At 47.7% G+C, this 26,674-nt stretch overlaps 1 protein-coding gene across 1 annotated transcript in view; it reads right to left on the bottom strand.

The window, feature by feature from the left end:
* The window catches only part of Aopep (aminopeptidase O (putative)), a 309,373-nt gene that overhangs the window by 7,949 nt on the left and 274,750 nt on the right, over positions 1-26,674 (bottom strand). The window contains exon 14 of the mRNA XM_026401975.2: positions 15,118-15,234. Within this exon, the coding sequence (XP_026257760.2) occupies positions 15,118-15,234 (117 nt within the window). The remainder of the gene's footprint in view (positions 1-15,117; positions 15,235-26,674) is intronic.

The raw sequence follows: 26,674 nt of genomic DNA, 5'->3' as shown, positions 1-26,674 counted from the left end.
AAGCCCAGCCGGCGGCAGAGACGGGGAGTGGGGCTGGGGGGCACCGCACTGTTTGACACCAAGACCCTAAAGTCAACCTGTTTCTGACCTGTGCACCCTGGGATTGTTTCTAGATGAAAATAAAACACATTCTAAGTAGATGTTCTTCCTACCCCTGTGCCCACTCAGCCCCTGGTCCTTCCTGTGAGCGGCCACCATACCCGCTCCACACACAACACAGACAGACGACAGCGTGCAATGCACTGGTTCACACTATCACTAAAAGTGAGTTTACAGAATGTCTTGACTGACCGTTCCAGGAGTAGAGAGAGCAACGGTGCTGGGTTTTCTCCTGCAGTGTAACTTAGCAGACCCAGTGGACATCTGTGACAACAAAGACTAAAAACAACTGCAGTGCCATTCAGACCAGGGCACAGGGCGCTCCGAGGGGCTCTGCGGGCTCCTCTCCTGAGGTGGGGTCTCCAGAGCAAACCAGGCAGACCTCTCCCTCCGACAGAGAGCAAGGGGCTTCATGAGGTGGAGCAACGTACACCCCTGTCTCCGTGGCTGACCACCACACTGGGTCACCGAGCTCGGGGACAGTGAACACTGCGCCGGTGGAGGTGTTTGCTGCCCTCAAAGCCAGAGTCTAAGAAGGGGCTATTCCCAGAGCTGGAGGCAGCTGAGGTCAGGGCTCCACTGGCTGAGGGGTGGGAGCTGCTTCTAGAACAGAGGGGGAACGAGGAGGCCCTTCAACCAAGAGCGTGGTGGACCTTCTCCATGGTGTGGAATCCTCTCCACAGCTGCTCATGTGCTTTTGAACGTGGGGGAACTTGGCTCTCGGCTTTGCTTGAACTGCAAACATTCTCTCCCCTGTGCCAACCTTCTTCTCCAGTGTGCTCGCGGTGGCGCTGCCTGCGTTCCTGACCGTGTGGAGCCGAGGTCTTTTTCTCCTTATGGCTGCATCTCATGGGGTGTGCACACGTCCAGACCCACCAGACTGTACACTGTAAATGTGCACGCTTTATCGTTCTCCAGTCATCAGCAGAGCTGGAGATGCAACGCTCACACGGTGACCAAGGCCCCCAAGTCACTCAGACCCCACCGCGGGAGGGACAGTGGCCCCACAGGCAGTGCCACCCACAGCGGTATTTGTGGCTCTTTCCTGCTTCACAAGGTCCACTAGGTGCTGGTTCTACAGGATTTACGAGCAGGGACTCCCAGGACGTCTGGTAGCTGATGAAATGGCCGGCTGCTCTTGTTGAGGGGGCTGGTGACTTGTGGGGGGGACCGACAGGGCTAGGTGCCAGGAGGTAAGGGTGCAGCTATGCAGCTGAGGGGGAGCCTGGGAGCCCGAAGTCCCTAGCAGAAGAGGGCAGGCTGAGGACTGGAGGACCTGGAGCCTCTGGGGGGGTGGTGAGGCCGGCAGGGGATGGCACTGTCAAGCCACGCCCCAGGGAGTGCCTCGGGGCCTGAGCACCTGCAGTTTCTCCAACCAACTGCAAAGAGCGCTCACTGAGCCTGTCCCGGCACAGCCAGCCGTACGGAATTTCTGTCCTTTTAAGGTACTTATAAAGACCCAGAAGGCTGCACGGGGCTGACTGCTAGTGGCTGAAGCTCGGCACAGGCCAGCTCTTCTACTCCCAGCAGAGATCAGAACATAGGGCCGCCGAGCTGGTCGTTCATATCCCTAAACGCAGACTCAGGGCCCAGGTCCCACGACCAAGCGGCACAGCCTGTGACAGGTGACCGCTCTGTCCTGGAGCACAGCCCATCACCCGACATGCTCCACCCAGGCCCTTCAATGTGCTCTGAACCAGGGTCCGACCACACTCTGGGGTGAGGGTGTCACCTGTTTTATGTTGAAGGTACTTTTGGCTTTTTGGACCATTTACCCCTGGGTGGCAGAGGCCGCCCTGGACAACACCTGAGTGAACGGGTACAAGCAAGGACATTCTGGATAAAATGTTATTTTCAAAAAGAGGCTGAGGGCTGTGCTGGCCCACAGGCTCGAGAACACAGATCGTCTGCGGGTGCCAGGGTGCGACAGAGGCAGTGGTGAGGTAGTAACTGTTTGCCACCCCTAAACCTGTCACCATGGTGTCACCAAACACAGAGGTGGGGTTCCTAGGAGTGGGATGCTTCAGGGTGCTCCACCAGGAAAGCCAGGATCTCTCTGAATGCGGGGCCTGGTTCGCCCTCTGTGGGTGCACTTCCTGCCGTACAAGAGCACGGCTCCGCGTCCTTTCTGAAATGGGTGGCAAGTCTGTCTCTGGCCCCCACCTAAGCCCTGGGGAGGGCTCAGATGCAGGTGTGGCCAGGTGTGGGATGGGCACGGCGCTGAGAAATGCAGCCTTCGGGGAAAGTCGCCCTCCAAACCCGCCTGCCAGGTGCCCCTGGCTCCCAGCTGCTCTGCCACGCGGCACTGCCCTGTGACCCACACGGGCGAGGCCACCCACCAGCCCTCAGCTCCACACCAGCATCTTCGTTGGCAGCGCTCGGTGGTCCTTCACAGCTGAAGGGGCCCTCAAAGGTTTGTGCAGAAGGCCTGCTCCCAACCTGGCCTTGGGTGCGGTGGACACTCGAAGAGGTGGGAACCAGTGGAGGTCTTCAGGTCACTGGGGGCAGGCCCAAAGCCAGGACCAACTAATCATGGAACCTCTGAAACTGTGACCCCAAAATAAACCTTTTCTAAGCGGATCACCTCATCTTAGTATTGTTAGAGTGACAGAAGCCTGGGGCTGGGGCTCAGGGGTAGCGCGCCTTCCTTGCAGGTGTGAGGCACTGGGTTCCACCCTCAGCACCACATGGGATAATGGATAAGGATACTGGGCCCATCGACAATTAAAAAACATTAATAAAAACAGAATGTGACAGAAAGCTCACACACATATATCACCTCAGATTTTTTGAGACTTCAATGTCACTCTTTTCCTTGAAGCTGCTTCAAAGAATAAAACTTCTCAGGGCTAGGGATACAGCTCACTAATAAAGAGTGCTTTTCTAGCACACGAGAGGCCCTGATTTTGATCAAGAGCAGTGGGCGCAAAAAAAAGAAATCTTTAAATGAGAATCCTTCCCATAACCTGTTTATTATCTTAGACTGATTTTCCAAAGTGCTTTTCAAGCTTGTAAATATAAGTCTTTTTAAGAAAAATGTTACCAGAGCCTGGAACAATGGTGCATGCCTATAATCCCAGTTACTCAGGGGACTGAGGCAGAAGGCCGACAAGTTCAAGTTCAAGGCCGGCTTGGGCAACGTAGTGAGACACTGTCTCAAACAACAACCACCACCACCTTTAAAAAGGGCTGGGGATGTGGCTCATGGTAGGGCCTTTCCTAGCACGTGAGAGGCCCCGAGTATCAGCCCCAGTGCTGGGAGAGAAACGTTACCTGAAACCCAGCACAGAGCCAGACCAGAGGGCACCTCAAGTCTTCCTACCAGCCTTCTGACGACTCCAGAAACAGCCTCCAGCTCTGCAACAGGAAGGCTACGCTGAGGCTGGCAGCAGGTGGGACCAGGATGTGTGCTGTGACACTGGATGGCACTGCTGTGGCCCCTCCAGCCACCATGCTCCCTGGATGGCCTGACAGGTCCCACCCCCAACTCCCCTTGCCGACCTCAGTGCCCCAGAGCTGGCTCTCACGGCTCCTCCTCCTGCTCTCACAGGGTCCAGGCCTTCCTGGCTGCTCTCACACGCGCATTCGCACCCCATGTGGTTCAGAGGATCAGGGGCCCACCTCAGTACGCAGCACACAGCGCCTGCTGGATCCGCTCTCCCACACTCAGAGTGCTCTCCAGCCTTGGAGACTATGGCGCACAGCTGGGAGCCACGAGGTGCTCTGAAGAGTGCCGCCAGCCCGCCAGCCCGCCCTATCCACCACAGGACCCACTCCCCCTTCTTCTCAGTCCTTTTGATTTTTAAATTTACTGCTGAAGGGGAAAAAATCTGTCCAGGGAACATGATCTGGGAAGCCCATTAAGTCTCGTTTGGAGTTCCATTTTATATCTGTAAACAGAAGACCAAGGCTCATGGCTTTTTAAGTTAATAAGTCTACACTGCAATAAACAAACCTGCTTTTTCAATTTGTGTCCTTAAATTAGATTTACTTGGCTTTAAAGTGGGTTTACTGCTGGTGAGTGGGGCAGCCTCTGCAGAGTGGCAGGGACGTGGAATTCCTAGTGAGGAGCCATATGCAGGGCCCGGCGTGGTGGGGGCGTCATCTTGCTCACTGTCATGAGGGAAGACCCAAGAGCGAGAGCGAGAGCTGTCTGTCGTGAAATCCTGTCAGCACCTCTGTGTGGGTCCTGCCACTCCTCCACTTCCCTCTCTCCTCACAGGGCTGCCACCTCAACTTGTTTTTAATAAAGGGAATTAAACCTGACTTCATTTACTGCTGTGAAGCGGGGTGGGCCGGCCCCTGGGCCAGAGTCGGGGAACCACTGGGGCTCCCACTGGTCTGCACCTTCAGTGGAAGAGGCTGAGCTGCAGCAAGGAGCAGAGGGCGTCTTGACGGCCACAGGTCCACCCCACTCCACGGGCACACAGGAACGAGGTGGGGGCCGGGCAGACCCTAGCCCTCCTCCTTTCCCTAAGCCAGGCTATTTTACTTAATGACATTAGCGCTACTAAAAGCAACTGGCCACAAAAAGTCCAATTCTGGAGCCAACGTGGGGGCTCCCCGCTGAGATGCGGCAGCCTGCCTTTCTCCTCTACCCAGCTGCCGGCCGAAGGGCCACTAGGCCCTTCTCTTATTGTGTCAACATGCAGACAAGAGGCCTTAGCTGAGAAGGACTGTGGCTACTGGCAGAAACAGCGAGCGTGGCCACCTCTCCTGATACGCCACACTCTTGCCAGAAAAGGCAGCTGTGACCTATGCCCCCCCACCGTGACAAGGCCTCCCGGAAGGCACACCCCCTCCTGCACAGGTCAGGCTAGGTCAGGAAAAGTCATTCCACAGCAAGGAAGAACTGGGCGCAGGGGACAAAGAGCTGGACAGACAGACCAGCCCTTGCCTCCTCTCAAGGATCCACAGAAAGTAGGAGAAAAAAACAGTAAAAAACAGCTGGACCTGTGTGCTGGTGACAGTGCCCCGACAACATGAAAGGACCTAATGGTGCAAGGAGGGACGTGGTCAGAGCAGACAACCACGAAGGGGCCGTGTGAAGTGAGGTCTGCAGGGGAAAAGAAGCCAGCCATCGGGGGGGTCTGCCACACTCCTCCAGACCCACGTGCCCACGCAGCGGCTCACCCTCCTTCCTCTCTTTTAAGGGCTACTTCCTCCAATACCTTGCTCTACAGCAGCCAGAGAAATAGACCCTTAAAAACACAAGACCAGGTTGGGGATGTGGCTCAGCGGTAGCGCGCTCGCCTGGCATGCGTGCGGCCCGGGTTCGATCCTCAGCACCACATACCAACAAAGATGTTGTGTCTGCCGAGAACTAAAAAATAAATATTAAAAAATTCTCTCTCTCTCTCTATCTTTAAAAAAAACACACACACACACACACACATGCTGTGGACAATAACTGCCCTGGCTCTCAGTGCTCTGCCACTTCAGACACCCAGCACCTGCAGCCTCACCTGTCGGGGCAGCCCGTCTCCTGGGGCCGCATCAAGAAAGAAGAAGATGCTGACTGCTACAGAAATGAGGGTCACAGAAGATTCTGAGGAGGTGAGGAAGGCGGCGCAACGTGAACTGTCAAGGGCTTCTCTGTACCGAGTTCCAGGGAGATCTGCAGGGACCTGTGCTCCCGACCGTGAAACAGGGATTGTGGGTAAGGAATAAAAACACTGTGGAAACAAAGCAAAACAAGACTAAGAGCTACAACTGTAAAACCCTTAGAAGAAAATACAGCGAAAGTCGTCATGACCTTGGGCAAGGCGATAGTTTCCTTAGATTTGACACCAAAAAGCACAAGCATCAGAAGAAAAAGTAAACCAGACTCGCTGACAAGTCAGAAGTTCAGGACACTAACGGGAAAGTGCAGAGATGACCCACAGAGCGAGAAGATGATTCTAAAGCAAATCACAGCAGATAAGGGACTTCTACCTGGATTTCCTATTTTAATGCAACAATAAACAATTTAAAAATGAGCCGAAGGTCTGACCAGACATTCTTTAAAGAAGATGCACAGATGGTTAACAAGTACCCTGGAACATGTTCCGCCCCATTAGTCAACAGGAAAAGGCAAATGAAAACCACAATCAAGTGTCGTTCACGTCCCAGAGGACACCTGGAATAAAACAGAGACACTAGGCAGTGTTGACAAGGACGTGGAGAAAGGGGAGCTGACTGCAGCCAGTGTTGGTGAGGGCACACTGCGGACGGCCATGGGGGAAAGTCGTTCCTCACAAGGGCTGGAGTGCCCACGTGACCACATGACCCGGCAACTCCACTCTCGGGAGCACACTGAGCAGGGAGGACGCGTGTCCACACGGGCTCCTGCACACGTGCCCACAGCAGCAGCATCACACGCAGCGTCTGAACAGTGGGAACAACCTAAACAAACGTCTGCCAACTGATTCAGAGTGGATAAACAAAGTTGGTCACCGTGATAAAAATTATCTGGGGTCTGGGGTGCAGCTCCGTGGTAGGGTTTGGCTCCCAGCACCCATAGGGGGTAGGAGTACTAATGTGTACTACAAAAGACTGTGATCCCTGAGAACAGGGTGCTACGTGAAAGGAAGCCACACACTGTATGCGGTTCCATGCGTGTGGAGATCTGGATCTGGAAAATCGACAGTGTGGAAAGACGGGAGGCGAGGGGAGCTGGGAGGACAGCTACAGGGTGCTGGGTTTCTTTATGGAATGGTGAAAATGTTCTGCCAAACTGACTGGCGATGGTTGCACAACTCTGTGACTAAAACCACTCAATTACACACTTCAAATGGGTGAGCTACATGGTCTGAATTGCATCTCAAAAAATGAGGCAGGCTTTTGGGCAAGGGGTGCTCTTCTACACAATCTCTTCCTGAAAAGGCACCCCAGAGAGCCAGGCAGCAGGAAGGCCCAGCTCTGGGGGGTGGGCTTCTGGCTGAGGGTTGCCCAGTGCCTGGGGGTTTGCTGTGCCTGGCATCTGCTTCCACCCAGAGACGGGCACCACCAGATGGTCCACGGAGCACAGCTCCATGCAGTTCCAAGTTGGGCAGAAGTAACAGGCAGCCTAAGTGGCCCCAAACCCGTTTCTGGTGCACCCCCCACCCCAGCCTCTGCCAGCAGCCCAGGCACGGAGGGCTCCATTCAGCACACTGCTCCTGCTGGGGCTGCCTGTGCATGGGCACGGCTCGCTCTCTAGCTGTGCCGCAAGGTCCCCACGCCCACCCTCACGTGCCAGGCTGCCATGGTCCCACAGAGCCAGGAAAGGCACCAAGAACCAGAAAGACATGTGGGGAACTGTTGGTGATGTGAGCCTCTGTTTTAGGGCATTTAAAGTCCACTTTACATTTGAATATAACTCAACTTAGAATTGTGAAGGAAGACAGAAGTACTAACCGTCAACTGTGTGGTTTTTGGTGTGGATCTCTGAACAGAAATCTAATAAAATTAAACAATGTAAACGACTGAGCCCTAAAGAACCCAGCAGCAGCAGCAGCAGCAGCACCACCACCACCACCACCACCACCACCACCACCACCAGAAACCGTGCCCTGATCACGCTGGAGACTTCTGGAAATAAAACCAATGCGAGATAAGCTGGCTTCCTGCTGCCTTGCAAGAAACAAACCAGGGCAGTGCAAACCTCCCCATTTTTTTTTTTCAGAAAAACTGCTCAGACAAGGTGGGGGGTACATATAGAGAAAGAGTAGATAATGTCCTGAAATTATCTGTAAGATTGAAGTAGCTGCTAAATACTGTGAAGGAAGCAAGGAGCAGGTCACTACCTAAGTGACCAGGACAGGAGGTGCAAACCCTGGCTGGGCCTGAGGACCCTGCAGTGAGGCACTCATCAGCCGCTGCCTCTTTCTTACCAAGTCCTACAATCATGATGTGAAAGGCTCTTTCAAGAAAAATAAACCAGATTGTGTTGCCTATGGCTCGTTCTGTTCTTTATCTTCATCATTTAACAATTTCATTAGCCACGACACACTGTGACAACTCTTGGTTAATAAAACAGTCCCTTGCCTCAGGTATGACAGAGAAATAATAATCTAAAAGATGTTAATTTTTTTACCTTTGTTATTTTAGATGAGCCTTAAAAAAACCCACAAAATCCCCTTCTTGCAATGTGACTGGGTGGCTCTACTTGCTATGGATTTTCCACAACAAAGTTCCAAGGGCATGGAACTGGGCATCAAAGAAAAAAGGAAGACGCTGAGAGGGGGAATGTTGCAGAAGACTGATTAGATGTCTCATCAACCAAATAACACCAAGAAAAAATACACAAACATAACTAAAGAATTACCTAAGAACTCTGTTCCTTCCCCCCCATGGTTTAAGAGGAAGATGGGTCCACAGCAGCTCAGGAGCACAGCTCCACCCCCACCCACTGACCCTCCAGAACAGGAGGTGTGAGGCCGCGTCAGAGACGGCCGGAGCCCTGCAGGTGCCCTCCTGGCTCTGGGTGCTGCTGGGGCTGGAACAACAGCCGCAACGTGTAAGTAAGTGTTCTGCCACCGAGAGACACCCCTGCCCTACCTTGGCGTTCTTCAGAACGGATATGAAGTCATACTATCTCTAGCCCCATTCTGAAATTCAGAGTTGGCACTGGGCCTCTTGGTCTGAGCCTCAACCTGACTCCACAGGGGTCCAGAAGCAGAGATGCTTGTACCTGCAGAGGGGCTCTGATCTGGGAGCTGTCAGGTTCAAGAGGCAAGTGTCAACCTGCCTTCCGGGAGCTTCCTGAGAGCTGGCCCCTGAGACTGAACCCTGGAAAGCCACTCCACTAAGTGTCACTCCACACTGTGACTCTCCTCCATGGTCTCTGTGTTTCTGCTCAAGGTGAAAACCTGATTCAAGGGGCTTCATTCTGTGATGGTGCTGGTAACATGAGCTAGCTGGCTTGGTGGCGAGGCCTGGCCCACGGGACCCAGGGCGGCCAGCAGGAGAGAGGAGGCAGAGGAAGAGGGTGGCAGCTGTGGGTCTCTGGGGATGAGAGATGGGCCGGGGCTCTGCACTGTTCCTACTGAAAGGACTGCAGCGGGGGACACAGTGGGCACTGAGCCTCCGTCCGTCACAGAGCTGTAGCTTCTGCCTTCCTCCTGAGGCCATTCAGGTTCTGCACTAAGGCAGATGGAAGAGGAAGCAAGTCTGAGGTCAGCCCACTGCAGAACATTCTGAGCTGGAAACAGGCTCAAGCCTCGAGCCTCCCACTGAGTAAGGCAGAAACTTCCTGTTCACAGCCAGGGTGGCAGGAAAAGGTGACAGGGAAGAAAGGGAAACAGGAGCCGTGGGGCTGTCAGGACTGACCCTCCCAGCACCCCGCAGCCCCAAGGAGGGCAGGAGGCCCAGCACTGAAGGGAGGGGAGGAGGGAAGGGGGCCCAGCACCGACGGGAGGGAAGGACGGCAGGGAGCCCAGCACTGAAAGGCATGCACAGAGTCCCAACTAGAGATGGTTCTGGAACCTTCTGCCATGCTTCTAGAAGTCTGCTGGTCAAGTGCACTGATTCACAGGAAGTACACTCTGGCCCAGATGCAATCCAAGAGGAAGCAGGAGTGCCGTCAGACCCTGGGCCGCGAGTCCTCCCCGCTGTGGCACCTGCTTTCCAGACAAACAGTGAGTTCTCTCCACGTATTAAAGCACAACCACCCTGCAGGCCACAGGAGGCAGAGGGCAGGGCCGCTGAGAAAGCCAGCAAGGGCTCTTCAGCCACAGCCGTGTGGGAAAGGGCCTGTGAGCTGGTGTCTGTCCATTCCCAGTCAACCTTGAAGTGTCCTTTTCAGACAAGAATGCAGACAGGTGCTGGCGGGGTTCCTCTGCACTACTGGTAAAACTGGTTTGTCCTTCTCTGCCAAGCTGCTCCCTGGGCGGACTTACTACTGCTCTCTCCTCCTCTCCCAAGGTTAGCTTCCCGGGACCCTGTAAGAGCTGCAGTGGGCTCAAGATGGCCTTCCATGTTGTCCGCCACCTCTGCAATCACGCCACTCACTGTAGCCAACCGTCAGGCCCACTGTTAGAGGAGAGTTTTAGAAATTTCCCAATCCGCGGCTTCACAATGGGCAGTGGTTCTAACTGGGAGACTCTGCCCACCCAAAGGGCATTGGCAACACCTAGAGACACTTCCAAGTGCCCCAGCGGGGGAAGGGAGGGACCTGCTACTGGCAGTTCATGGGCAGAGAAGCCAGGAGCGCTGACCAGTGCCCAGAACGGCCCTCCGTGAAGATTCACCCAGTCCCAGATGTCAACAATGCTGAAGTGGAAAACCTGGATTTAGCCACTAAGCCCCAGACCAGGAATTCTGAGGCCACATGCAGAGTGACTCCAACAGCAGGGTCGCTATTAGGAGTAACTGTGGACAGAAGCCATAGCTAACAACTGGGCGTATGGTTTTTCCTCCCTCTTACTCTAGGCTCGTCCTCACTTAAAAGGCACAATAGAGCTGACATCAGTGTTGTTTCAGTTACATCACAAACTATCGTTTCAGACCAGATGAGAAAATGTCACGGAAACCAGGGGTATGTCAGCTGGAGGTGTGGCTCAGAAGAGCAGGAGCAGAGCACAGGAGAGGCCCTGGGTTCATTCCCAGCGGAGGCTACCCGCCTAAAAAACACAGAAACAAAACACGAGCACCCACGTGTCCTTAGCGCCCGCCTAGACGCGTTCTCGTCTGGTGTTAACAGTCCTGTGAAGAGGTACTCACAGCTCCATCTTAATCCTGAGGAAATCAAGGCACAGGAACCTCGCCCAGAGTCCCCAAGGGCGGGGATTAGGAGAGCAGTAAAAACCCTGAAGTCATCCCATATAGCATTTTCCAAACTGTGGCCTGTGATCCATCAGGAACCATAAACTCAACTTATGTCACAATGTAGATTTTTAAAAGAAAATGAAACAGGACAAAACAAAAAAATTAAAAAAAAAAGATAGTTCATGAAATTTTTTCAGTTGGCAGTGGTAAAAAACAAACCCCCACCAAATCTTGTGAGCAAGGTTGAGGCACTGGTGTGCTGTGGAGGGAGCAGGACTGGGAGGGGCTATGTGTCTGTGCTGCCTACGGTGGGCTCTGGGGCCCAAGCCTAGCTCACTGCAGAGCCCAGCTGTCAGCCAGCAGCAGGTGCATGACGTGCGAGTCTGGAGACTAAGTACACAGGAGCAGAACCATCCTCCCCTCCCTGTGGGGCCATGAAGGGAAACTAGAACCCTCTTACTCCCATCTACTCCAGGTGGCCTCTCCCCAAAATTAATTTTCTGAAACAGTGTGTGGATCTTCATGACTAGTGGCTACCTTCTATTTAGCCCAGACAAGATGGTGAACTGCTGCCTCTTCAAAAACAATGCTGGCAGATGCCATTGCATAAGGCATCCCCCCAGTTTGAGGTGCTCAGTACAGTCTGTGGAGCCACAATGAGTACGTGACAGTTGGGCGGAACCCTACGGGGGGAAGAAGTCATAGAAAACTCCACGGAACTCACTACCGTGGTTTCAGCTTAAAAGACTTGATAAAACAGATAGAAAATTCACTATTTAAAAAGGGATCTTGAAAAACACTTTTTGATCCAGCCGAGTATATTTTTAATCTTTATTTGAGCAGTGCATTAAATAACTGCAGACAAGGCACTTCTACGGAGTAAATTTCCCTTTGACCCATGGTCCTTCCAAAGGAACCTGGAAGGAGACTGTCAGTTCTGTGACTCCATCATGCAACACGCGGTTGACTCCCATCCTCACCTGCACTTTCCAGACGGAGAAATGCAAAGGTGCCCTGCCTGTGTCCCACCTGCAGGGGCAAGGTGTCCCAGCAGCCTGTTCCTCCACCCTCCTCCTCACATCAGCCCTTGGGGCTGTTCCTTCACAGTTCTGGACACACAGGGTCACCTCCTCAGAGCTGACTGCGTATTCACACCACACAGGATGCGGGCACAGGGAGGGCAGGGCAGGGTGTGTACCCTGAGACAGTATTTCCCCGGCCCCGACATAGCAGCATCTGCCTCGGTGGGACTCCCAGGAATTCTTATTCTGTGACGATGACTGGGACAGGGGCAACCCAATACTAGGACTGCACAAGGAGCTCAGAATAAGCTTCTCATGGGCCCACACCGCTCCCCAACCCAGGAGGAGGGAGGGGCAGCCAAGCAGCCTCTACCTCAGAGCCCCGACTAGCCTAGGGCATCAGGCCGGTCTCCCAGTCCAGGCAAGAGCACACCACCTGAAGGACAGCCTGGGGACCAGCAGGAGAACCACGTGCTCTGCGAGGAGGGGCCTGGGCAGCTACAGTGCAGTGGCCGGAGGAAGGGCAGGGAGCCTTTCCACACATCTTAGGAACAGGGACATGCCCAGTCCGAGTAGGGAGAGCAGTGCTCCTGGGTCACAGCACCCCTGCTTTGAGAGACCCTTCATCAGGGTGACCTCTCTGGGGGGGGGGGAGGGCTCATTCAACGCGATGGTCCTGTGGCGGCACCCCAGGCAGAGTGTCAGGGCTCTCCAGGCCCCGGTCCTGCTGGAAACTCCTCAGGAAGCCCCCCACAGGGACATCCAGAACACAGCCTGATGTGCCCATCTCTCGGGCCATCTTTCACATGCTGCTACCTAGTCCACCTTTAAAAGCCCTGGTAGCCCTTCACAGGACCACCCCTGCTTACTAAGTGGGAAGTGCCAGTCAGAATTCTCCTGGCTGCTCCACCAAGGAACAAGTCTGTCTCTCCTGAGATGTCTATCCCTTAAGATAAAGGCAGCTGACTGGGTAACTATTTCCTGCTACTGAGCGTCATGAAAGATCCATTTAGCTAATAAAATTCCCACAAAACACTGTGGATATCCAAAATCTTGTTGCTTTTCTTGTTCGAGTGACACTGCATGGAGACTTCACAGTAAGATAAGTGTCCATGCAACTGACTATGTGCCAGGACCAAGGGCCTGGGCTGGAGGCCCTGGTAGAGTGAGACCCCAAATGCACCCAGTGGCCACAAGGTCCCTGACCTCGACTGTGCAGGCCCTGGCATGTGGTTCAACACACAGGCCAACTCGGTCCTCAGCCAGGAAGAGTGGATAGAGATATTATGTTTTCAAATAGCTTTAAAAAATAAGAAGGGGAGAAAACTAACAGCCATTTGGATGTGATGATCTTGTGGGTCTATAGTTTAATTGGCACAAAGCCATATCTGTTTGCTTACATTGTTTAAACCGCTCTCATGCAACACCAGCATATGAGGAGGGGCCTGAGCAGCTACAGCAGGTTTGGCAGGTTTGGTAGAAATCTATGGCCTGAAATATCAACTACCTAGTCCTTTACCAGAGCTCCTTCTTATTTAGGTCCTGGCTTGATGTCATCTCTGAGTGTCCTTTCCTGAGCACTGTCTAGAGAAACCTGGCCCAACTTCACCTGTGCACCCCCTGTTCACTCTGGGAAGTCAGAGGAATTTCAAGCGCCTCACCTGTGCACAAACTGCTCTGTTCCTGTTCCTAGAGAACACGTGTGAGCTACACAAGCATGGACCAAGCGAGTCACACACTGAGCCACGCTGCACCCAGACCTGTCTCTTGGAACCAGGGATCTAAGTAAGAGACAGCTCCATCTTTGGGCAACATGATATAGTTTGTGAGATGTAAAACAAGCGACTAGATAAAACCTGTTGTCCTTCTCAAGGGTTTAAGAGGTTATATATAACAACTAAATTGGGTGGTAAGTTAAGAGCAGGATGTGTCTCATGCCAAAAGGAAGAGGGAAAATAGGGTCTAGCACCTCGTGGCTTCCGGGCATGGAGGGACAGGTGCCCAACGGCTGTCTGGCCCTTGTGCCCCTGTCTCTGCAGGCCTGCGCAGGAGTCTGACATTCCACTGGTATTCAACTCCCATTAAAACACAGTCTAATGCCTATAAATAGGAAGGTCTTTTAAACACTAATTAAAAATAACAGCCTGGCATTTAGACACTCCTATAAACAAAACTCTAGAGCTGAAATAAACAGCAACAGTTGCACTTCTGACCTATCCTCAGGTGGGTAAAAAGCTGCCGACACCTCTTCTTTGCAGTCTTGCAATTACTCCTAAATTTATGGAGCTTTAAAATGCACAAGGAGGATGTCCATCTGACCTTTGAATTAGTAAGAACTGGGGAGTATCAATCTGTTCCATTTTAATGAAATATAATGTTAACATTCCATTCAACCCAACATATCTAAAATATCATTCCAAGAAATACACTGTAACAAATACGGAGAAAATGAGATATTCTGCTTTTCATACCATGTCTTCAATATCTTATAGTTACAACAAATCTCAAAACAGCTACATTTCCAGCTCAAGGGCCACAGGTGTTCTGAACTGCAGGGTGCTGAAGTTCAGTTATTTCCAACTGAATGCAAACCAAATTTGCTTGCATTTTCTGCATTTAGAATTTTACAGAGAAGAGCTCTTCTCTTTGAGATCTGTGTTTCACTTCAGATGACTACGCACAAAGAATATTTATTTTATATTTTTAAAACCTGGAATTCATCTTAGGATTCCTATTGCATTCTTCCCATTGAGCTAAAAGATTTTAAGGACCACATCACACTGCTTTCCCACAAGCATCCAATTTACTTTTTAAATCATGGCTGCTAGATTCAGTTTTCATTTCCTTTCCACATGGCTCTTTTCCTGTCCTAACTGAACACAAGCAAGACACTTGGACACATCTGAGCCAAGTTTCCTTAATGTGCAACAGGACGGCGCCACCATCAGTACACAAGATGACCCGTCTAGCTCAGATTCAAAAACACCCCACCCTGCCTGCTCATTCTTTTAAGACTTATGTCCACTTTTATTATTTAATAAGTAGGGAGGGAAACCTAGGACTGCAAAATACTTTGGCGATAGGCACGAGCATGACCAGAGGGTCCTGCTGCAACAAGCACAGTGCGGGGGCAGTTCCTCTTGGCTTCAGGCCCCTGTTCTTCCCCCTGCTGACGAAATGGTGCCTTCAATGGCTTGGGACTGACTGCCATGAGGTTGGCACCCTCCATCCCCACCAGCAGGGATCTGCTGTTGAAATCTCTGGTTACCTCTGCATCCTGCTCCTGGAGGCGGTATGTCCTCTGGAGGCTCTGCAGAGTTTGGGGCTTCAAAGTCTTCTGCTCCAAGAGATGCTCTAGAAGCAAGACCAGCTGGTCCGGAAGGAGCTGAGGGCAAAACAGAACAGACTATGAACATGCCATTCCACCAACAATATATCAAACCCCATGCTCAGAACAAGGATGGCAGTACTCTCAGCCTGTGTCTGAAACTCAGGAAGACGGTGGGACTGACTCTGGTCAAACCTCAAAGCTTACTCATCTGCATCCCCTAAGACAATGCACTCTGAGGTCTAACAAAGCCATGTTTTGGTGGCTTTTCATTTCAGGTACAGACTTAGAGTCCATCAAAACGATACTTATCAGCTGGGTGCTATTCTGTACACATGTGATTCCAGCTATTCAGAAGACCGAGGCAAGTGGATTTTAAGTTCCAGGCTAGCCTCCACAACTTAGCAAGATCCTATCTTTAAAAATAAATAAAGAAAAAGAACTGAGGATGATGTAGCTCAATGGTGGAGCACCCCTGAGTTCAATCCCCAGTGACACGCCCCCCAAAAGGGAAAAAGTTATCTTAATAAAATATGATTTTGTTTTATGAGATCTGTGTATTTATGGCAAGCATATGCCAACAACATGTCATTCAGCCCAGAAAGAGACTCAAGAAGAACGTGAGGCGAACACATGGAAGCTTAACAGAAATAAGAAGCAGTTTCAGATTTCCTTTTGAGCCATATAAACTCTGCAAACATACCTGGTGCACACTGAGAAATAAAGAGCATATGATAAAAACAATCACAGCATCTCATAATCCCTGCATTATAAAACTCTACATTCATAACATACAACATTTTTTTAAAGGCTGCACACAGTGATGCACATGCACACAAAATCACCCCGTTCCTGAATTTTCCCGCAGGACAGGCCGGCGAGCATCCCAGTAAGGGTGAAAGAGGATGCAGTCTTTATGAGGTTAAAAAAAGAAAACTTGGGGAACCTGCAAGCTGAGTGTGTGAGACAGCACCTGTGGGCACCACTGGATGGGCCCGGCACGCACCGAGGGAGAAAAACCAACAAGCAGCAGGTACACCTTGCAGGAACTGAAAATGCTTATTCTAAAATCAAGGCTTAAGTCACCACCATGAATCCACTACTCTCCACACTTTGAGCTTCTCTCCAACCCCTGCTTGTGCCCACAAAATCCTGTTAACAAGCCAAAATTTACAAACGTGGAAGCCACTACTAGATCAGAGAATATTCATAAGAACACCTGGATTTTAAATGTCACTTTCTATTACTCAAAAGAAATTTTTAAAAATCACTTGTTTCTCTCTCCACCCCTCGTTTTCTTCTTGTCCCTAAGTGTGCACTCTGCCCTCCCCACCCTCTCACACAAGCACACTCGCTCTCTCCTAAAATGAGCAGGCAAGTATGAAGCACGCACGGAGGATCAGCACATCATTTCACAAAGAAAGTCGTTTCCAGCACTTCCTCTCCCCACCCGTCTAAGTTCTAATGACTCCATTCCCCACAGAGGGCAGCAGAGGCACCGTCCTCTGCCCCCAAGGGTACTGGCTTTGGGAGACCACTCCATCCATCACCGTGCCATGGGCTACGACGGGGAAGTCAGGTGTCTTTGGCAAAACCACATTATGATGAGCACTGACCTGTGAGGTCCAACACAAGGACTCCAAGAAGGACTAGCACTTCCTTTCTTGAGAATTCACACGCCTGTAAGATGCTTTAACGATTAAGTTACTGCATAACTCCTAATAACACGAACATCAGCCTGCCATTTCCTATAGGCTTAGATAACAGGCTACTTCTGTAATATCAAAAGAAGCCTGCGAGGAAGCCTCGCCTCCCCGCCCCGGAGCCCAGCTGGTGCTGTTCTCTGCCTGGCTTCTCCTTCCTTCCTGTTGGGGCTCCAGATCCTCTAGCATAGCCCTCGGCTCTCCTCTCCTCCCCGCACCCACCAAACCCGACAGCAACTTTCCATATCCAACAGGAGGCTGAACCAGAACCTGGACCTTCAGCCCTGGCTGGGGTGGGGTCGGGGCTGTCCTCCGGAGGCCAGGCCCCAGCCTTCCTGCAGCGCACCCTCTGCAAAGCCTCCCTTTCTCCCCTGTGAGGCCCTCCTCAACTCACTCCATGGCGTCTGGTTCTGTCGTTGAAGTGTCCCACTGTGGCCTGGCCTAAGACCCCTTAGAGAAGCAGCCCACCTCCCTATGCAAAGGCTGGAGGTAAGGGGGCCAGAGAAAGCCAGAGTGAATGAAAGAGGCCCAGCCTGCCTGCACCTGACAGCCACTGCCACAGCCAATAAGCAGCATTTCCAAAGGCAGCCACTGAGAGGGAGAGTGCTGGGTGTTAAGGCCTCCCCAGACACACAGGCAGGACCCTGGGAAGGGGCCAGCCCACAGGATCAGCTCTCGGCACTAACAGGCCTGATCCGGCAGAGAACACCCATCACTGGGATCTGGCGGTGTTTGCTAACTAAATACAGCAGGAACCAGCCCTGCCAATTTGCAGAATTACAGAGAAGGAAAGAGCAGAAAAGCATCTCCCTATTATGTGCCTGTGATTACAATGAGGTCTATTGTTAGAGCTCAATTTGGGACTTGGTTTAAACTCAAGACCCACAGAAGAAAAGAGTCCCTGAGTAAGACAACTGGCCTTGACTTACTCCAACTAAGTTCAACCAGTAACACAACTCCAGTTTAAAAATCAAAGGACTGCTCATATACAAATCCATCAAAATGCCTGGATTCACACTCTGGTATCTCGCAGTTTCCCTCCAAGCACAAAGTTCACACACCTGTGCACTGAAATAGAAATGAAAGGGTCACTGGAAGCTTTTGAATCCAAATTCTGTGCCATGGAAGTATTTAAAGCTATGCCTCCTGACTTAAAGCGGAAGGGAGGAGGACCCACACCCCCACACCTGCAGGGTTTGACTGCAGCTGGACTGACTAACTGGAGGGAGGAACAGAACAAGGGTGACACCCTCTTCGGGTGTCTGCTTGTCCTTCAATAAGGCGCCAAGGCACACTGCTGCAAGAGCCAGCGTGTTCAGAATGCTGCAGGAACGGCCCAGGCTTGGGAAGCAGCCTCCACAATGCCTGCCCCACACCGCCCTCCCGGGACTGCAGCCCCCACTCACCTGCAGAAATGACTCACTTATAAACAACCCGGTTCTCAACTGTTACTAATTTGCAGGGAAATGTGGCTTCTAAACAATGGAAAAAGTAGACAACTGATGATCTAAAGCTGTTTTAGACCCCTGTCAATAAAACCAATTCAGCTTCTTTCATTCACAAGTAAAAATGACATCACTTTTTTTTTTTTTTACAGACCTTGAAAAGAGGATTTTTAACATTCACTTTAATGCAAAAATGGGTTAACTAGCTACATTTTAATACAGTAAATTTCTTTTTCTAAAATAAACATTTGCTCCCCATAAAGCCACCCAACGTTGAAAAGGGATGAGCATGAAAAAGCCAAAATGTTTGCAAAGCAACTGGAAGATCTCACACACCAGCATCTGTGCTCAGAGGCAGTCCTGGGAGGGACCCACCCTGGCAGCTGGCACAGGGGCAAGGGAAATGCTATGTGGCTTATTCCACTCCCACCCACGCAGAAATCAAATTCAGTCTCACATGACTTCTAGGCCAACTGGGTTTGAGTACAGCAGTACTCCAGGAGACGGACACAGCTCTAACTGCACAGTGGGATGGAGAAAAATAAAGTAAGTCTCAGCATTATCTCCTAAGAAAGCAGGGCCGTTAGACATTATGGAATGAACCTGGCTTTATTTCTGGAGAACTAACAGTGTTTGAGCCCAAGTTCAACAGTGACAAAAATAAAGGTCCTTCCTTTCTCTGCACAAACAAGGAATTCATGATGGGGTGATTATCTTTTCCATATGGAGACCAGCTCAGTATTTTAAAAATGCATCTGCCATGGAAACTTAGACAAAATAAGACTATGGGGTGCCCAAGTCATGTGGGTACTTGAAAGAGAACTACACAGGACTGTAAAACTCACTCAGATGAATGCACGAAGCAAACTGCTAAAGGCGGTCAGTCAAGTACAAATGCTACTTGTTAAGGATTTCAGAAGTCTGTATTCTTGCCGTAAACACGGAAGATTTCACAGTTGTTAATTACTGAGACGTGCACAGACAAAAACGTCGACTTCTATTTTTCCCAGTCAACTTAAAAGTTGAGACAAGCTGCACAACTTTGAATAGTTTTAAAAAGTTTTTATAGACTCTTGGAAAGAAAATATGAATTTTCCAACCCCACCCTCTTAACCTACAAGCAATACAAAGAAAACAAATCCTGACTCTTCCAGAAGCCTCTCACCGCTGTCATGGGGCGTCACTCATCCCAGCTCCCAGTAGACCACCCACACAACTGAGGCCCTCCACGGCTCTTCCATTAGCACCACACGCAGGCCAGCTCACCTCCTGGGTCAGACACTCCACGGACACACCTCAGAACTGAGCTTCCATAGGCAAGGTCTGTAAAGAGGGACCAGCTCACACCACAATCCTAGCCCCACAGCCTGTACCCCGTTGAAAGCCGAGGGCACCTCCTCTGCGGCCCAGCTGGTGCACCACAGCTGCACACACTCGAGGCCAGGCGCTGTGCCGCTCCCAGAGAGAATGAGCTCAGGACTAATGCAGCCGTCGATTGACGGTGGCGTGAGTTCTATTATTACCCCATTATCACTCTGGGATCTGTGCCTAAATGAAGCATGCTTCCTCCCTGATGCTATTTCCTTTTATCCTGGCTGGAGACTAAATGCAGATCAATGGGGGCAACACATATGATGTCACTTCAATTTATAGCGACAGCCTCCCCCTCTTTTAGTCTGTCTGAAACACAGAGAAAGATCAATTCTTCCCAAAAATGGTTAAAAAATGCTTAGGGAGCGTCTATCTCCCAGAAAAGCATTCTCTGCTATATTTGTCTATGTTACTACAGCAGAAACTGTTTACATGGAACAAAAACAGAAGAAATGGGGGAGGGAGAAAAATCTCAAATTCTCCTGTATGCTGGAGGCTTGCTGGCTGAAATTCAACACAAGCAGGGGCCAAACAAGAATGAAAGTAGCTGACCTTTGAATGTCACATGCACAAGACCTTCGGAATAAAAGGGTGCAATGGAGATTTGCTTTGCCCCTTGGATTAAGAAGGTGATCTTGAAGAAATACAATGTCTTTTGTTTTTAAAAGGCTCCCCTAAATTCAATTAAATTCCTTGTCACTTCCCAGAAAGCACACCGGCCCCTCTAGCAGACCCTCAGGCCACCCCCATTGTCCACAGGTGCAGGAAAAGCAGCCTCCATCCCATAGTACCCTCATTAAAGTGGCAAGGAAGTGCTTCTCAGGACAGTAGACAGTACTTAAGAAACCAAATCATCCTTCCTTTGTTGCTCTGAACCAAATAAAGCAAGTAACAACCTCTGCACTGAATTTTCACACAGCAATTTTTGCCAGTGGGTCATAAAAATTCAGATATAAGTTCCTAAAAACAAAAACAGAAGAGTTCTCCTTCCTTATAACTCCCCCCAGCCCCCCAAAACCACAATGTGAGCCCATGAGTAGCCACCGTCTTCATGATGTCCAAGGTGCTCTTCTTCTGTTTCTATAATTTCTGAATGAACATTTCTAAGTAACAAAAACAGATAATCCAATACCGTGCACACAGGCACCCGCCTGCTTAGGAGCCACTGCCAACCAGGGTACATGGCAGAATTCACATGTCTCAGTCTGTATTAGTATCTTGCAAAGAAGAAAAAAACAAACTGGCTTCAACTGCTACTGAAAACAAAATTTACAAAAGAAAAGCGTACTTTACATGTTGATGCAAAAAGCACACTTTAAAGAACTGCCAAAATGGAAAATTAGAAAACTACACTGTTCACATAATTTCAGGAGCACAAAATTGGATCTGCCAACAAATGAAGGTCACTGAATAGAATAATTTTCTTCAAAATAAAGAAAGCAATCAATAGGCATAAATCATCACAGCAGAATAAGTTATCTTTAATTTACCAAACAGTAGCAAGTATGTCCATGGTCAGATTTCAGAAATAAAATTAAGGCAGCAGTAAATACTCATATAATTCATGTCATACAGGAAAAAAAGCATATTATATTTCTGGAAATTTTTATAATAGCTCAGTTTAAAAAAGACTACTACATTTTTGAGCCATGATTTGGTCAGAGTGCTTCCAAAACTGGCACCACATGGATTAAAACAGACAGCAACATTAGCAAACAGCATCTGAAATAATTTATTGGCACAGATCATTCTCATGTTTCCAGACTTCAAGAGTCAAATTTTCATGTGCTACTATTTTCTTAACTTTTGCTGAAAGTATCACCCAAACTGTATGTAATCTGACACAAGCATATTATTTAAACTATATAAAATGGAATGCTCGTGTAACTGGCTCTCTTGTAAACCATGAGTATGCTAATATTTTATTTTATTACACATTTTTGAAAGGAAAGCATTGCAAACACTCAAACTGAGCATTTCCAAGCACTCTGTAAGAGACGCCTGGCATTCTCACGCCCGCCTACCCTCCTGCAATCTGCCAGACCAATTACAATGGGGCCACAGGAGAACATTCCTGATCTGAATTTTATGGGTCTCAAGAAAATCATCACTCATGAAAAAGAAATGGCAAGTTCCTAAGTGCCTCAGGCTATTCACTCTACCCTGACAACAATGGCATGTTCAAAATAATACTTATTTAAGGATTTCCAAAGAGTCATAACACTTTGAAGTGCCAGAGAACACTTCTAACTTTTCTTGTATTTGCAGTTTTTTCCACCAAAATCTGCTTTCAAATTTCCTGAGAATAATACTTTTACCTACATTGATGGTATACTTCAAACCTTATGTATTTATTTTGAATAAGCATGTATTTTTTTGCAAATCTGAGTTTCTAATTTATAAAATGACATTTCAAACTCTACATAATAGATATATGGAAATTTTTATAATTTTATAATGACACATGAAAATACTATCATTGTAAAAACTGTCTGTTGGTTCTGAGTGAGAAATGGTAAATAGTCACAAAGCAGAACAGCATGCAGCCACAGAGAAGAATGGATCGGGGTTGCTTCTGTAATAGGGCAAGGCAGCAAGAAGTGTCCCTGGTGAGGTGAGAGGTTCCAGAACAGAATGCAGACTTGTGTAAACAACTTTCTGAAGACAGAAAAATCAGGGAACTCTTTTGAGTTAAATTTCCTGAGTCAACCACAAGTCGCCTGGTTCTTTTCTTTTTTCTGCCCCCAGTTTAAACAGATAAACATTTTTCTTAATTACTGCTACAAATATTTCCTAATAATTTACTTAATGGAAGAGAAAAGATTTACTTTATGAAGACGTTTATTACTGGCAAGCTAATCTCAGGGCACAGAAATGGCTAACGGAAGTGCCGAGCTACCGATCTGGGAACCAGGGGCTTCTCTGAAGCAGGTCCAGTTAGTTAATAGGTAGATAGATATTCCAGCATCATGTGCACCAAAAACCTCTCAGGATCTCCCTATCCTCAGTCATATCTGCATTTAAAAGTAACACACACCTCGAAAGTTCTGTTTCAATATGTCTCCACAAAGATGAATGCCAATACTACTAAAATATAAAAATTAGTTCTGTGCAATCAACACTAAAATCTGGGAGCATATTAAATTTTCCAAATGCCTTGTTGATCTATACAAAGCCTAGCACCGGTCACATGCTCAGTTTTTCATTGACCTTCACATAACATCAACTATCAAATATTTTCATATTTTCTAAGGGAAAATATAGTAACTGCAATTTTGTTCAAGCCCAGAAGTTCTTCCCATTTTTCTCTAGCTTTTAGTTATTCCACATGTCAAAAGCAGATAATTTGTACAAGACTATTGATTATAAATTTACTACTTTTACTAAATAATTGTATCAACACCTTATTGTTCTAACATTTGGTTCAATTTATTTTATATAGCCTCAAGTTCCTGGTGAAAAGTAATAGAACCCACACACAAAATTACTCTTTATATATATGCATAAGCAGGGGATGTATAATCAGTCTGAAAAGCCCGCCCCTCCAAATTGCATGTGTTACCAAATGGGGGGGGGGGGAACTAAGCTCAAAGAAAATACCATCTTCAGAATCAAGAAAAACTAGGATCCTCCAATTTAAATAGGAATAACTGAACTCAAATAAAATTATACTTTAACTTCTAAAAAGAAGCTATGTCTTAAAGCTCCTTGCAACCTGAAAGGGGGTCTTGCTCATAATGTGCCATCACCCCACTTTCGACAGTCAAATGCTTACAAACTGAAGGGAGTGACATGTGGCAATAACTGCAAGGACAGTGTCAGCACACACTTGTGGTTTACATGAATCTATCTAAAGCAATTTTACAGAGCTGCACATCAAAATTCAGACCCAAAGTGATTCTTACTTCTAAACTAGAACAAAACATAAAATTCAAAATATCAACTTAAAAAGTTTTATAAATAATTTTGTACAGTAACCGAGCTGGTTGATAGTTTTTCATATTTAAAAAAGTAATGGTAAGATATCAGAAGTACATTAATGTAATGTAATGGTGACTCCATTGTATGAGGAGTCCTAAGAGCCTATTTTGTTCTGTGTGCAAAAACTAAATAGCATCTCTTAGAGACATCTGTCCTTTTGCTCTCCATTGTCTCACTGTTAAAACTTGTTAATAAGATTAATAGCTTAAAGAAGAAAGCAAGCAAGTCACATGAACATTTTAGAACAAATGATGATAACAGGAGTTGCAAGGTGGAAAAAAAGGAAAGCAAGAGAAGCAAACAGAAAACACGCCAACTCCTCGGATCCACATGCTAGACAAGCAATTCAGATATGGAAGCAGAGAACAAAATTTATAAATAAATTTCACCCCTGGTGTTTACACTGAGGCACAGAACACTAACATTCCACTACTCCCAGTTCCTATTCTTTCTTCTTCACAGAGGCACAGTCAAGAACATTTTTTGGTCAGACCTTATTTTGTAATATTTTCTGTCTTTCCTACCAAATTCAGACTAAGCATAAATTTTAGCCACATGTCTACAATTTGCCAGGTGATTTCTGCCAAAGATGTTGACAAAAAGGCATGTCCTTGAACATACCCACCCAGGGCTACAGAGGAATGGTAGAGGAGGTAGAAGAGGGTGGTGAGTTGAACTACACAAATTACTGCTGGAAAAATAAGGGACTAGAGTCGCTGTTATTTAATAAAGATGTGGAGGGAGCACTACTGCACCATCTACTATCAAGCATTTCAGTTTTATTTCACAGAATGATTTAATGTCTCTCAGGCAGAGGAGTCATATTTCACTCAATTTCTGAATACTTTTGGATTCCAGTCTGGACATTTTATACCTGGGATTAACTCTGAAAAAGTTTTATGAGGAACAGAGCAAAGAATCAATTTCTTAAGGGTCTCTTCAACACTTAGGGAAATTCATATTACTGGGGAAAATGTACTCAATTTTAGGAAAAAGAAAGGGAAAAGAAAGTTCAAACTTTCAGGAAGTGTTTTACTTAACTTTTAACTTCTTTTCTCTTTTCCACTCCACATCAGCTCACCTGGGGGGAAGGAAAGCTCTGAGTGAGCCAGCATTCTGTATCAAAGAGAAACTTGTGTTTTCTGGATGCAGATCATCAAAGAAGGCAGGACCACAGAATCACGTGGCAGGAGCACAGCCAAGTTTGTTCACCCCTAAATTTCATCATGCAGAAGTGGCTGAAAATTCATAAACCAATGTGCTTCCCATCATGAAAGAAACTATTCGTAACTAAACAGGTTGTCTGAAATAGTGCAAAATGTCCATGTGACTACTATGATGATTCAAATAGTATAATCTGAGATCTACTGTGAGTCCCAGCTTGAATCTAGCACCAAAAGCAGCCTGAAGCTGATAGAGGAGCAGCGAATATGAAATGCAACCTCGCTTACTGCCACGGAAATGCTCTCTTCTGTGACTTCCAACACTTGAAATTTCATCAACAGAGCCTTCTAGAATGCACAATGGATACTCACAAGTGGTAGCTAACTTGGGATTTAGAAGCCCTGGGTGGCCTTTTCACAAGTGTTGGCATGAAGATTAAACTCAAGATGTTCTCTCTAGCAGCAATCTAAACTCTCAATCACATCCAAGTTGTTCCTAATAGACTCCAAAATAAATTTTCCAAGAGTTGAGGTTTGGCATTTCTAGTCTTTTTTACATCTTCCTTATGAGGTGTTCATTTAAGAAAATTCAATATTATTTTACTAGAATAATACATTTTTTTCCAACATAGAACAATTTTTGGAAATTTTAGGAAATGTTAACACATTGTTAAGTTTTCTAATTAAAAAACATTCTATGGAAAACCACTTTTTCTCTCTTCAGCATTCAAATCTATCTGTATAAATTAATCCAGAGTTTATCTTAGAGAGAGAGAGAGAGAGAGAGAGAGAGAGAGAGAGAGAGAGAATACAGTTTTCTTTAACTGGACTTTAAAAGATATTTTTCTTATGTAATTAAAATGAAAAAGAAGAAAAACTTTAAAACTTTCTCTGATCACTAATTGCTTACTTTCCACATCCCACATTAGTTTCTACTTCACTCTGCTACTAGCACATGGAAGTTACAAACATACCAATTATAATCTACACATATTCCAAGGTGAAGCTTGACTCATATAAAATGAATTAATTTGTTTACACAATGTATATACATATCAATAAGTCACCGTACCCTGTAAATATGAAAAATTATGATGTATAAGTTAAAAACAACATAAAACGAAACTTGAAAAATCGATGACCAAAGATGCCCAAATGTGAAAAGCAGACACACAAGAGTTTAAAACTACTAAACTCAACGTCATAAGTTGAGAACCCTTGTTTTCTCCTGATTGCAAGATTTAGGTTCTCAAGTCAGAATAGAAAATAATGGCAAATATTGAGATGGGGGTGAGGGGTATGAACATGCTGCCCACCTGTAGGGCAATCTAAATTTCTTCAGAGTCAAAGCTGAAAAAGCGTTTCTTTTATTGCCATGGTTAGCAGCCTGGTATTTGGCCTAAGTTTCCATCTAAGAATATTTGCTGGGAATTGATAGCAAAGACCAAAACACCTCTAAATCAGCTGCACGCACATTTGTACAAACATACATACATCTATCCAAATACACACCCTAGACACAAGAGTAAAAACAACAGTTCTCTAAAACAAAGTTAACCTATGGAACATTTCCTACAAGAAAAAACAAAAAAACCACCTCAGGCCTGAATCAGTAATTTATGTTACTATTTTCCTCCTGGATTCCTTCTTTAAATGAGATGTATTGAGTGCCCCACAAAATGGATTTGTTTGCAGATCTTTTTGACTTGAAGGCTTGGCCAACAACACAAGAAAGAATTACAATCCCAAAGCCAGTACCCTTGAAGGCAGTTGAAGAGTGGAAAACGTTTAGCCTAGCCGCCGGCACGATAAACACCAGTGAACAAAAGCAATA

The sequence above is a fragment of the Urocitellus parryii genome, chromosome 13, assembly GCF_045843805.1.
Source record: "Urocitellus parryii isolate mUroPar1 chromosome 13, mUroPar1.hap1, whole genome shotgun sequence".
Classification (NCBI taxonomy): Eukaryota; Metazoa; Chordata; class Mammalia; order Rodentia; family Sciuridae; genus Urocitellus; species Urocitellus parryii.
Note: the sequence above shows the minus strand (reverse complement) of the source record. Positions and strands in the feature narration are given on the sequence as shown.